We start from the raw sequence: 12,783 nt of genomic DNA, 5'->3' as shown, positions 1-12,783 counted from the left end.
CAACAGCCCAGTCACACGTCCAGCCTCTCAGCACAGGATGAGGGATAACTCTGAGAAGGCACCAACACAAAGAATCATAGAATCATGGAATGGTTTGTGTTGGAAGGGACTTTAAAGATCATCCAATTTCAATCCCCCTGTCACAGGGCAGGGACACCTTCCACTAGACCAAGTTACTCCAAGCCCCATCCAACCTTGCCTTGAACACTTCCAGGGAAGAGGCAGCCACAACTTCACTGGACAATCTGTTCCAGTGCCTCACCACCCATTACAGTAAAGAATTTCTTCCTAATATCCAATTCAAACTTGACCTCTTTCAGTTTAAAGCCATTCCCTCTATCACTCCATGTCCTTGTCCAAAGTCCCTTTCCAGCTCTCTTGGAGCCCCTTTAGGTACTGGAAGGGGCTTTAAGGTCTCTTTGGAATCTTCTCTTCTCCAGGCTGAACAGCCCCTACTCTCCCAGCCTGTCTCCATATTAGAGATGCTCCTGCTCTCTGATCATCAATGAAATCATCTATTGTGATTAGATGCTGCTGTTTCAGAAGAGTCAAAGCCTTTCCCACAGTGCCTCTGTGCCTTTGTGGTAGAAAGGCAGGGGCTCTTCACTACTTCTCTTTCCTTTCCCAGGGGTTCATTTTGGCAGATCAATCCGTGTTGATGAAGTGAAAGCCCTGGCTGCATTAACAGCACAAAAATGCACTGTAGTGGGTAAGTACAAGGGGAACATAAAGCACATGGTGACTTAGGCATTGGGATGGGGCTATGAGACAGAAAAGCTCATTAGATGCTGTGAAAATCAGAAGGGCTTTGGAAGTGCAGGATGTTTCTCTGGGCACTGATGTGTGAGGGCAAGTCTCGCTACAGAACATGCCACTGGCAGCCCGGAATGTTCATGTTAATCAGGAAGTGTCAAGCATTGTGCCTCTCAGATGCAGTCACTGTGCCTGGGTTGTCATGGATTCAGCTCTGGCTGGTGGCATTTGTGATAGACTCAGGGTGCATATCCTGTCCTGCCTTCAGCTCCACTCTGCAGAGGCCGCATGGCATAAGTGGGGAGCCATGTGTGGTGTGGAGAAGCCGTGGCCCCTTGACACCAACCGGGTCACAACTGCCATAGTCACTTCCTCCCTCTGGGGAGCGGGTGAGCTGGCAGAGAACATCTGTCTGCCTTACCCGGTCTTTTCCAGATGTTCCTTTTGGTGTTGCCATGGTGGGTGTGAGGATCAATCCAAGGAAATACTGGGTGAGTTCACTCCTCCCGTTTCCCTGCCGACAGCCCATAACTCACGCTCCATTTGCACAGCCCTCCCTCTCCATGCGTATCGCAGCGATGCGCTCTGACGAGTGGGGGGAGACGTTTGTAGTGAGTAACACTACAGAGACTGTGAAAAGCAGCTCGGGGCGGGGAGAAGGGGGTGAACTCTGGTTTATGGGTCGGTGCATCTGGCCAGAGACAAGCTGAAGGAGCCTGGTGTGGGGATGCTCCCGCCACTGCCTGCTGTGCTGGGGGAAGGGGTAAATTATCAAGAGCTTGGAAGGGCAGTGAGCAAAGGGAGCAGGAGTTCACATATCTCTTTTTTTCCATCCAGGGTCCCCAGCTGCTGTGAATAAACTCCCTGGAGTCATCAGGCAGGGCAGGGCAGCTGCCGGATGCTGTACTGTGGCTCTGTGATTTTTCCTGGGGCCTGCAGTAACAACTGTGTTTTGTTGTTCTTGCACAGGAACATAAGCTGGAGAAAATAATGAGGCATTTTACTGTAGAAAAGGTCAAGAAGGGGTTTGTAGGTGAGGGTTTGTCCCAGCTCTGTAAACAGTGTTTGCAGGCAGTCAGGGGAGCAGGCAGCAGCTACTGGCCAGGCAAGCAGAGAGGTTGCCATTCCACCACTGCCTCAGTGCTCTGCTGTCCCTTCACCACTTTGCCTGCACTGTGAATTTGGAGTAGAGTGACCCTCAGGCTGCTCATATTGCTGGGCAGGGGTCTCACTGGGATTTATCCTCCATTCCTGCTGGCCTGATCAGACACAGGGAGGAAGTGAAAGTCTCTTCTGCTTCAGAATGTGACAGAGAGCTCAGTGGGTGCTGGTCACAAGGCAAAGACCTCGTGAAAGCCAAAGCCATTCATACCTGAGGGAAGCTGGGGAGGCCCTGATGTATGGGGTGCACAAGTGCTTTGGTTGGAGCACAGCAATCAATGGATATGACACATTTTTCTACCTCCACAAGGCCTGAGACTGACATGCTGGCCACTGATGTCAGTACTGGGGAGTGGGAGGTGTCCTGGATAGCAGACACCTGCACCCACACATTGGGGTACCAGGTAAGCTCTGACAGTGCCAGTTTGAGCCCAAGAGCTCAGTAGGACCCTGAGGGTACAGACCTCTCCTCCCAGGAAGGACCTTCACTCCCTTTCTTCAGCCCAGGTCCAGCTCACAGCTGTGGTGAGGTGCTTCCCCCTGCTGTAACTCCAGGAGCTCCTGCTCTCGGCCAGGCACTGCTGCCCCGATCCAGTGCCTGCAGCTGCCCATTTCTGAGGCCATTGCTTTCTGCCAGGAGGGAATAAACTGGAAGTCACACAGCTGAAGTCCTGCCTGCAGCTGCAACTCTGTGTCTCCCTCCAAGCCTTCACTCTCTGAAGCAGCTCCTTGCCCTAGGGAGGATGCTTTGAACTGAGGCTGAACCTTGAGCTGCTGCCCACAGTGGCCTCGGGAACGGCCCTGCCTTTGCTCATCCCTTTCCTTTCCGTACATCCCTATGCTTCACTGATGTGGCAGAGAACAAGACAGCTGAAGTTCCTCAGCTACTGTGTGTATAGTTTTGCTGAGTTTTGGGGCTGGTTTTGCAGTGTCAGTGTTGCTTTTAGGAGCTGTATCAAACTGGTAGGTGCTTCAGAGCAGAGAGTGCAGAGCCCTCTGTCCTCATAAGGAGAGTTGAGCTCTCCCATGGCCCTGTCCTGTGCTGATGCCGTGCCAGCTAATCACACCCCCTCAGTGTGAGGTGCAGGATTGTGCCTGGATGTGGAGTGGTGCCCAGCAAGGGACTGTGTTTCTCAATGGAGCTGTGTTCTATCAGGATTGGTTCTTAGGAACTGAAGAGCATGCTGTGCTTGGAACATCGTGTCCAGGAGCTCTGAAGGTGATGAAGACAGACTGAGCTGGAAGATGAGCTGGAAGCCCTTATCCCATAGGCTCTACCTTTCGAAACCCTCTCATTGGCCAAGGAGATCTCTGCCCTGCCAGGTAGTAGTCTCTACCCAGCCAAAACCTTCATCAAGAATGGCCACACTGGGGTTTCCATTTGTGCTTCTCAGTTCAGGCTCCTGAGAGGGGGCTGTTACCAGCACAGAGGGTCAGATTCAGTGTCTGTCCCACAATTTTCCTCTCCCCACACCATCTCTGCTCCGTGTCACTCTAGAGCTTTGGCAAAGTGGGCTGCACACCTGCACAACCTGCTGCATCTGTGTAGGGGTCACAGGCAGAGCCATTTACAATCCCAGAGGGATCAGTCCCAAGGCACTAGAAGAATACAAGCAGGTGAATTGAGCCCAGTCATCCCAGTCCCTCTTATTAAAAAGGGGTGGTGGTCAGTGCCTGTCTCTGAAACACCCACAGAGAACGTGGCTGACCCTTGTGTCCTGCAGAGCCCAACTCTAAGGGCAGTGCTCAACATTGCTAGCCCAGGACCAGCAGGACTGTCCTGCTCATTCCAGGGCCACAGCATCATAGTTGGCTTCCCAAAAGCAGATCCCTATGATAGCAGCATCCTGGAGGTGTGCCATGACATCATCATCCCTGCCGCTGTTAGGAATCAGCTCAGGAGGGAGAACACACCCTGGTGCAAGCAAAGGGACAGACCAGTTGTGCCACACGCTCCCGACAGACCCTGCATGGGTGTGCGAGTGGCAGCAGCGCAGCCAAACCTTGGCTTTAGAAATTCAGCACCCCAGGGAGATGCCACATCACTGCACTGACATCTTGCCCACTGTGCTGGAGAGATGGAGCATGAGGTGGAGGTGGCAGATTACATAATTTAGGGGAAAGGAAAGCCCAAGCCCTTCACTTTGCTGGCACGGAGCAAGGATCTTTGGAGTGACCTTGGGCAGCTCTTCTGCATCCTCAGCCTTCATTGCTGCATCAGACCTTTCCCCAGAGCCGAGGAGGTGATGCTCTCAAAGGTACTGGGTGTCACGGTGTTGGCACTGAAAATCATGGGCAGCAGAGAAGAGTGAGCAAAGCAGGGGACTGCTACAAAAACCAGCTTCCCACCACCACTGTATTCAGGGCTGTCCTACACCATGGAGCAGTCAGCCAAGGTTTCTGAGGGCTCTTTGCCTCACTCACCCTGGCTCTGGGGCCCTTGTCTCACTGCAGAGGCTCTGGGCTGTATTTGAGGGGTACCCACCCACAGCACCCCATCACCACTCCTGGAAGGCCAGCACAAGGCCTGGGTTCATGTTTCCAGGGCTAACTTCATGCATTTTGGATAAAACCTCGTGCTCAGCAATGTTCCTTGTTGCTGCTGGGTGCCTGTCCCTCTCTCTCTTCCCATGTGCCCCGTTTCCAGGATTGCTTAGATGAGTCTGGGGTGCAGTGCTGAGCTGGGGGTCTTGTGCCTGGTGCTTGTACTTTTGGCACTGCCTCCACCCTCCTCATGGGGACCTCTGCCCCGCCTTGTCCCAGACCCTCCCAGCACACACCGGCCTCGCAGCTCTCCTTTCTCTCTCTCTAGAAAATTACGGCCATGACTGCAAAGTACAACCAAGGTCTGGACAGAGACTCTGGAGCAGGTGTTCACCACTTTCATGAGGTCATCTGTACCTACCAGAGCTGCCCTGATGAGGGTCGCAATCCCGCTGTGCAGGGGATGCCCAGGACACTTTGTGCTGCACCCTGCTGTCTATAAAGGGTTGGTGCTGTCTATAAAGGGTTGGTTTGATCAAGTTCTCTTTTTGCTCTCTGGCTCCCAGCTCTCCTGGGGAGAGAGATGTCTTCCCCCAGACCCTCTCTGCCCTAGCCCCTTTACAGCCTCTCTGGCACTGAGGGAAGCCATGCTGATGCTGGTTTGGGTCTGCTTGCCTATGGACGGCAATTGGACAAGGGAAGAAAAAAATGCAATTAGCTCCAGGGCAGGGGGCAGCCCAGGGAACAGCCAGACCCCAAAGAGTTCTCTCAGTCCTTCTAATAACGCACGCTACAAGCACTGCTGCAAACAGCGCAGGCACGGGGAGCAGAGCCAGGGTGGGGATTTGCAGGCATCAGCAAACCTGTTGTGTGTCCGTGCTGACTGCTGCAGCTTCGCTCCTCGCTGGCAAAGCTGGTGAGCCAGCACGGGTGGGGGATCTAATCTGATATTCATGTCAGGGAGACTCAGCCCAGCCCCTCACACCGGCCTTGCTGCAGTCAAGGGGCTGGAGGCTGGCTGGGGAAGTAGGCTGGGTTGGTGGTCCTGCCCCAGGAGAGCTGAAGGCCCAAGGACTGTGCTCTGGGGTGCACACAGGACCCCCTGCCATGGTGGACATCCCTTAGCAGTGTGTGAAACCCACCTGCCCTTCAGGTGGTCACAGTGCAGCTGAGTGAGCTGTGAGTGCCAGCTACATCCCCGACCTCTTGAGGGTAGGAAGGGGGAAACCAGTGCTGGAGCCCAGGGTTGTGTCTAGCCTCATCCTGGCTCATCCTGTGGTCCTCAGCCCCACAGGGCCCCCTGCCTTCACCTGCAGATGCAAAGCCCTCCAGACAGGCAGTTGGCATAGGGACAGCCCCAAGGCTCAACCAGAGCCTGGCTGGAGGCCCGGGGCACAGTGACCTGCTGCTGATACAGCAGCCAGAGGACAGAAAGGTACCTTGTCCTCGTGAAGACCCGCCTTGACCCACTCCCTCACTGCCAGCCCCATTCCTCTTCCCAAAACTACTACCACCAAAGTACGGGGCCACTCCCCTCCCCAGGGACCCCGCAACCAGGACCAGGGGGCTACAGACAAGAGTTGGCTTTATTCACGGACACGGGGGCAGCTGTGTCACTGGCAGCTGCCCTCGTATTGCACATCCAGCGACGGGGGAATATCCATGCCACGTCACAACACAGCGTCGGCACTATGGGACCTCGGGGGGGGCGCAGGCACCGTCACCACCCAGCAGGCTGGGGAGAGCGGGCTTGGGCGCCAGGGGTTCACAAAGGCAAAAGACCCGTCCACCCATAGATAGATAGAGATATATATAAAAAAAAATAGTTCCACGATGACCAGAGCAGAACCACAGGGACACGCGTGCAAGCGAAATGTACAGCAGCCCGCGAGCAGGTAAACATGCTTTGTACAGACACAGACACGCCGGGACACAGCCGGGGTTTATGGCGCTGGGAGGGATACAGAGCCATAAACCCGGGCTTCATGGACACACACACGCACGCACACGCACACACACAGCAGCCCCTGCGGGCAGCACCCACGGCTCGGGCTCACACCGGGGCTCGGGGGCTTGGACACAGCGGGTTTTTCTCACTGCTAGACATGTTACGGAGACACGGACACGGTCCCTTGGAACGGAACTGGAGGAAGAACTCGTGAGCGAACGGGGCAGGGGCACCCCTGCTCCTCCCCGGCGCACAGGCACCGGCCGGGGCCGGCTGGGGAGGAGCAGGGGGCTACCGGCGGTTCGTTGTGCTGCTGGTGGAAGAGGCAAGGATGGGGGTCCATTATGCCTCTGGCTCGTATTCCTGGTATTCCTCCTGTGGGATGGGTAAAGAAAGAGTTAATGAGAGAGCTCAGGTGGGGCACAGACCCCCTCTCTCCCCCAGCCCTATGCCATCTTTGCTCCAGACAGCGGTAGCCACCAGTGCCGAGAACACTGTCACACTGTGCCCTCCACAGTGCCCTGTGCCCTCCACAGTGCCCTGTGCCCACCCTACCACCGCATCCCCTCACCTGCGGGGGCTCCTCGTAGTTCTCCCCCTCTGGCTCCAGCAGCGGCTCAACCAGTGGTTCCTCCGCAGCCTCCTGGGCCACCTCCTCTGCCTGGGAGTGAGCCACGGGGTCAGTCCCATGTGCACAGCCCCCCACGTGGCGCCCACCCACCCTGCCCCTGCCAAACCAGCAATGCACCCAGCATACAGGGGGCTCCATGTGGAGGGAACCAGCAGCACCCTGGGCACACAGCAGCCTGCTTAGCTGGGAGGTGACATGTACAGGTCTGTGGGACCGGGGGCTGTGTGTGCACATCCCTGTGCTTCTCCTGGCCCCGGGCAGGCAACGGGTGCTGGCACCACCGTGCAGGCCCCGTCGAACTCCAGAGGCTGGCAGTGCTGCCGGGAGCATCCTGCATCCCTGTCAGGGGAGGGCGGTGCTGGGTAACCCCTCCCCGGGGCTGGCAGGAGGGAAAGGGGGGCAGCCGATCCCGCCGCGCAGCGACGGTGGCGGCGGTGGCCTCATTTCTTCAGCTGATGCTATTTTGGGCTAAGCTGGAAGCCAACAGCTCATGGGGCGGCAAGCTGGAACCCGCTGCCCCTCCCGCAGCTGTCAGGTCACCTCGCAGCCGCCGGAGCGATGCGCCGCAGGCCCGCGCCGCCGGCCGCCATGGCGGGGCCCGCGCGCTCACACGTCCGCACGCCCCGCACACGCGGCCGCACACGCGGCCCGCACGCTCGGGGCCGCGATGCCCGCCTGCCCTGGGCACAGACAGGGCACCTGGGCACCCTCAGGGGCCCTCCCCCAGGACTGGCGGGTGGCCAAGGGGCTCCCCGCCAAACGTGGGCACATGCCAGCCTCCTCGGCAGCACCCAGCGGGGCTCTCACCTTCAGATCCGCAGGGAACTCCTCTTTCTTCACCAGCCCGGTGGCCGCCGCGATGTTGCCCGCACCAGAGAACGCCGCTTCGCCCAGCTGGGACGCCTGCTCCTTCGCTTTCTCAGCCACTGCAAGAGCCAGGGGTGCCCATCAGTGCCCTCCCCGTGCCAGGGAGGGGAGCCCAGCTGTGACTTCATGCCCTGCCCCATCCGGGGGGAGCTGGTGGGGAGTCACTGGGCAGGGTCAGGCTCTTCCCACTTCCCTGCCCGGGCTCTGGGGAGGGGAGGGGGCCAGGACACTGCTCTGCAGCTGGGCAGGGAGTGTGAGCTGCCGCTGCAAATCCTTGGTTGCGGGCCCCATTATATAAGAGGCTTTAGCAGAGTGACATCAGCCCCTCAATTAGCCTCTGATCTCGTTAGTGCGGCCACACTCTCAGGGACAGAGGGGCACGGCAGCGGGGAGACAGAGGGGACTGTACCTGAGGTTACGCCTTGCACCACACCTTGGGTTTTACTCCCTGTGGGTAGAAAGAGATGGAGATCAGGTTAGAGAGGCCAGTGGCCAGGCTCTGCCACATGCTGTGGCCAGGACCCTTGCAGGGCTCTGAGACAGGGCATCATCCTGCCCACAAGCCAGCCTAGCCACGCCAGGGCAGCCTGGGGGCTGGGGACCTGCCTGGTTCCCTGCTAGGTTTCTCTGGTCCCTGCAGAACCCTCAGGAGTGGGCCCCATGCCTGGCAGGGCAGAGACCCCAGGGCCCACACCGTGTCAGGGCCCAGCCAGGCAGGCTGAACGCCAACCATGCTGCTGAGTGAAACCTCCCACAGGAGCCAGGATCCAAACCCAGAGCTGGTGCCAATACAGCACAGGAAGCCTCACAGCTAGAGTGCCCAGGGCTGGGTGCTGCTGCTGGCCATGATAATCCTGCCAGGCTCCTACAGGCAGAGTGACACCACTCAGGACACCCCATGGAATGGGGCTGTGGTGTCTAGGATGGAAGGAAAGGCAGGGACTGGGCAGCTCCTGCAGGATAGGGCCTCCGGGCACTCCTTAGGCTGCTGGACCCCCATCCAGCACACACACCCTGGGCAGAGTGTGGGTCCAGAGCAGGCATCCACCACTGCCCAAGGGAACAGTTCTGGGACCTCAGCATTCCCACAAAGCTCACGCCCTCTGGAACAGGACAGAGCCCCAGCCCTGTGCCTCCTGCTCCAGGCCAGGGTGGCCTCAGCTCCTGCCTCCAGCATCCCAACACCACAGCCAGGCACACAGCCTGCCCAGGATCTGCTTTTCCTGCCAGCCGTATCTTCTAGGACTTGGCCCCAAATAGACACAGACCCCAGCAGCACAGAGGGACAGCACAGAGGGACTCCTTAGTCACCAACTGGGAGCAGGGGAGCATCTCCTGGCATGGGATGCATTCCAGGGCATTGCCTCTCCAAGGGGGAAAAACGTGGTCCCAGCCCTGCTGCCCCAAGCTGGGTACTTCCCAGCACAGGGGTCATCACCTCTACCACAGTCCCTCTGGACTCCTGCCCCAGAGCATCCACCGGGGACCACAGGGGGTCCAGTCCCCGGGGGGCCCATGGCCTCAGCCTTGGGACCAGCCCCGGCTCTGCTCTTGCCCGCAGAGCCCACCCTCCCGCCTGCAGATTCCCGGTGGGCTGGGGGGCACTGCGGGCACCGACCCTCTGTCCCAGGACACCCCGCCGCAGGGTGGTCGTGTCGGGGAAGGGGCAGGGGAAGGCGGGAGAAGGGGGAGCGGGGTCGGGGACAGGTGGAGGCGGAGAGGGGACGGCAGGGGGATGGGCAGGAGGACGCAAGGGCAAACGCAGGAGCAGGCAAGGGCAGACAGAGGGGGCCGGCAGGTGCAGGCAGGAACGGGCAGGGATTAGCCAGGAGGGCAGGCAGGGGCTGGCAGGGGGCAGGCAGGGGGCTGGCAGGGGGCTGGCAGGGGGCTGGCAGGGGGCTGGCAGAGCAAGCCGGTCCTTACCGACATAGAGGACCCCTTCCTTGGTCTTCTCGGCCGCCTCGGCCACCCCTTGCTTGGTCTTCTCGGCGGCGGCGACCACCCCCTCCTTGGCCTTGGACAAGCCCTTCATGAACACCTCCATGGCGGCTCTGCGGGGAGAGGCCGTACGGCTTCACCCCGCCCCGGCCCCGCGCCCGCCTGCCCCGCGCATCCCGGTCCCGCGCATCCCTTCCCCGCGCATCCCATCCCCGCGCATCCCGGTCCCGCGCCCCCGACCCCGCCACCCGCCCGACCTGGCTCGCTGTCGGCGGGGACGGGCGGGCCGGGCCGGGCCGGGCCGGGCTGCGGCGGGGCGGGCTCAGTGCGGCTGTGCCGGGGCCGCGCTGCGCCGCGCTGCGCCGTGATGCGCGGGGGACCGCGCCGCGCCGGGCTGAGCCAGCCTGAGCCGTGCTCGGCCGTGCCGAGCCGTGCCCCGCCGCCCCCGCACCGCCCCGCACGGCAGCGGCGCCCCCGGCTCTTCGCCGCCCCAGCCCGCGGGCTCCCAGTCCGCACTGCTCAGCACCCCGTCACGGCCCTTCTCCCCATCCTCCCCGTCGTGATCCCACCCCACGCTATCCCCATGCTATTCTGTTTGGATCCCCATCACATTCTATCCCACCCCCTCCTTGTCCCTTCGCCTCCCGACCCTGATCCCATCTCATTCTGATCCCATCGCCTCCTGTCTACGAGCTGTACTTATCCCATCCCATCCTTATCTCATCCCATCCTTATCCCTCTCCAATTCTCAACACATTCCATCCTGTCCCTGTGCCATTCCCATCAGTGATGGCCTTCTCATCATGTCCTCTTCCCATCTCATCCCACTCTTTTCCCATCGTACCTGATCCAATTCTGATCCCATCCCCTACCCACTCCCTCTCCATCCCATTCCTGTTGCATGTTGTTCCATCCTTTCCTAACCTGATCCCATCCCTACCCTCCAATCTGATGCTACCCCACCCTCTTTGTGTACCATCCTGCCCTGCCCATACCACACCATCTTAATCTCCCTCATATATGGTCTCCACCTTACCCCATTCCACATCTCCATCCTGATCCCATCCCACTCTGAGCGCCTGCTCTCATGCCCCAGCTCCCTGCCCCAGAGGGGAATCCTCCATCTCCCTGCTCTCCAGGAAGGGCAGGCCTGACACCCCCTCCCAGGACACCACCCTCCTGCCCCACCAGCTGCAGCTCCTCATCCTTCCCGCCTGTGGGCATTTAAGAGCCAGGGGCAGTGTGGGGGAGCATGTGCTGGGCAGGATGGCTACAGGGGAGCAGGTGGGTGTTTGCCCTGGGGGCTGGGGAGGCAGGCTTAGGCAGCCCTGCTGTCCTTTGGGTCTCCCAGTGTGAGTGTGGCTGAGGGGCTGCAGGCTCCCTGCTGGGGTGGCCATGGGGCTCCTCAGGGCTGTCCCTCCTTCCCCAGCAGAGGCCGGAGAAGCGGCGCCGGCGCAGGGCTCGGCAGCAAGAGCTACTCCCAGAAGAGATCCTGGACAAGCACCCCCTGCAGAACAGGTATGGGGAGCCCAGCCATGGGCAGCCTCTCCCAGCTCTGGGAGGGGTGAGCTGGGGCTGGAGGGGGTCTCCAGCATGGCTGAACACTCTTTCCCTCCCCAGATGGGCACTGTGGTTTTTCAAGAATGACAAGAGCAAGATGTGGCAGGCAAACCTGCGCCTCGTCACCAAATTCAGCACTGTGGAGGACTTCTGGGCGTGAGTGTCCCATGGGTGGGCACACGCAGTGTGCCCCTTCTGGAGATGTTCTGGTGGGGAGGTCTGGGCCAGAGGAGGGTGCTGGAGGTCCCTGAGGCACCTTTTCTCACCTGGCTTCTGTCTCCACCTGGTATAGGTTGTACAGCCACATCCAGCCCGCCAGCAAGCTCTCATCTGGCTGTGACTATTCCCTCTTCAAGGTATGATGCTCCATTCTCACAGTCCCCACCGTGCCCAGCATTATGGGGGCACACTGAGTGCTGGTGGGGCTGGCAGGGTGCACTGGCTGTAAGATGGCAGGGGAAATCTGGCTGGATGTTCACAGCTCCCAGAGTCAGCTTTGGCTGGGTGTTTGGTGCCCCTGACCATCCCCTTGCCCGTCCCTAGGATGGCATCGAGCCCATGTGGGAGGACAGCCAGAACAAGTGTGGTGGGCGCTGGCTTGTCACCCTGTCCAAGCAGCAGCGGCACACCGAGCTGGACCGTTTCTGGCTGGATACGGTGAGTGCAGCCCTGCTCAGGCTGGCCTGGGGATTCTGGCTGTGGCATTCCCGCTGCCTCAGGACTGAGCCCCAGCAGGGACTGTCCTGGGCTCCTTTCCTCCTGGCAGCTGCTGTGCCTCATTGGGGAGATGTTTGATGAGTACAGCGACGAGGTGTGCGGGGCCGTCATCAACATCCGCACCAAGGGGGACAAGATTGCCATCTGGACCCGGGAAGCGGAAAACCAGGAAGGAGTCACCCACATTGGGTAATGCAGCTTCAAGGGAGGCTGTACGGGACCAGTTTTTTAGGGGGAATGGGGTCTCTGGGCAGGGAGCCAGTGGTAGAAGTGCTGCCCTGTTCATGCAGCCCCTTCCTTCTGGCAGGCGTGTCTACAAGGAGCACCTGGGCCTGTCACAGAAGGTGACCATCGGGTACCAGGCCCACGCAGACACGGCCACCAAGAGCAACTCCCTCCCCAACACCAAGTTTGTGCTGTGACTGTGGGGGTAGCAGGGGTCCCCATGTATTGTCTCAGAATGAATGGCTGCATCTGAATATGGTCTGTGTCTCCAGGGCTCTGGAAACTTCAGGTGGCTCTTATTTGGGGATGGGAAGGGGGATGATGTGTTGCTCCCCGCCTTCTCCCCGCTTTCTGGGTGAGCAGGGCTGAGAGCACTGTGGTTTGCGGCATGTTCCCCTGTCTCCTCTAGTGCCTGGGACGAGTGCCCCTCTCCCTGGGGCTGTGGAGGTGTTTCTCAGCTCTGGGAGACCCTGGATAGATGCTGGGTTCTGTCTTCCTC

General features: G+C 59.7%; 2 protein-coding genes across 4 annotated transcripts; one reads left to right on the top strand and one right to left on the bottom strand.

Moving 5' to 3' along the window:
- Positions 1–5,966: 5,966 nt before the first annotated feature.
- Positions 5,967–10,183, bottom strand: SNCB (synuclein beta). The gene is made up of 6 exons (XM_050312234.1): positions 10,040–10,183; positions 9,768–9,895; positions 8,254–8,292; positions 7,785–7,903; positions 6,918–7,007; positions 5,967–6,721 (listed from the first exon to the last, which is right to left on the bottom strand). Exons 2-6 carry the CDS (start codon positions 9,886–9,888, stop codon positions 6,689–6,691), a joined length of 402 nt encoding a protein of 133 aa, XP_050168191.1. The 5' UTR covers positions 9,889–9,895; positions 10,040–10,183; the 3' UTR covers positions 5,967–6,688.
- A 152-nt stretch (positions 10,184–10,335) lies between these two features.
- On the top strand, positions 10,336–12,524 carry EIF4E1B (eukaryotic translation initiation factor 4E family member 1B). 3 transcript variants are annotated; one of them, XM_050311944.1, is made up of 7 exons: positions 10,336–11,066; positions 11,215–11,300; positions 11,403–11,498; positions 11,635–11,698; positions 11,886–11,999; positions 12,078–12,248; positions 12,367–12,524. In XM_050311944.1, the coding sequence occupies exons 1-7, from the start codon at positions 11,035–11,037 to the stop codon at positions 12,479–12,481; spliced, it is 678 nt and encodes a 225-aa protein (XP_050167901.1). In that variant the 5' UTR covers positions 10,336–11,034; the 3' UTR covers positions 12,482–12,524. The 3 variants fall into 3 exon arrangements, with proteins under 3 accessions (XP_050167901.1, XP_050167902.1, XP_050167899.1); XM_050311945.1 differs by having other exon boundaries at positions 11,212–11,300; positions 12,109–12,248; XM_050311942.1 differs by having other exon boundaries at positions 11,212–11,300.
- Positions 12,525–12,783: the final 259 nt, after the last annotated feature.

The sequence above is a fragment of the Myiozetetes cayanensis genome, unplaced genomic scaffold (genome assembly GCF_022539395.1).
Source record: "Myiozetetes cayanensis isolate MyiCay16 unplaced genomic scaffold, myiCay2020 scf17, whole genome shotgun sequence".
NCBI lineage: Eukaryota > Metazoa > Chordata > Aves > Passeriformes > Tyrannidae > Myiozetetes > Myiozetetes cayanensis.
The sequence above is the reverse complement of the archived record's forward strand: the minus strand, read 5'-3'. Positions and strand labels throughout refer to the sequence as shown.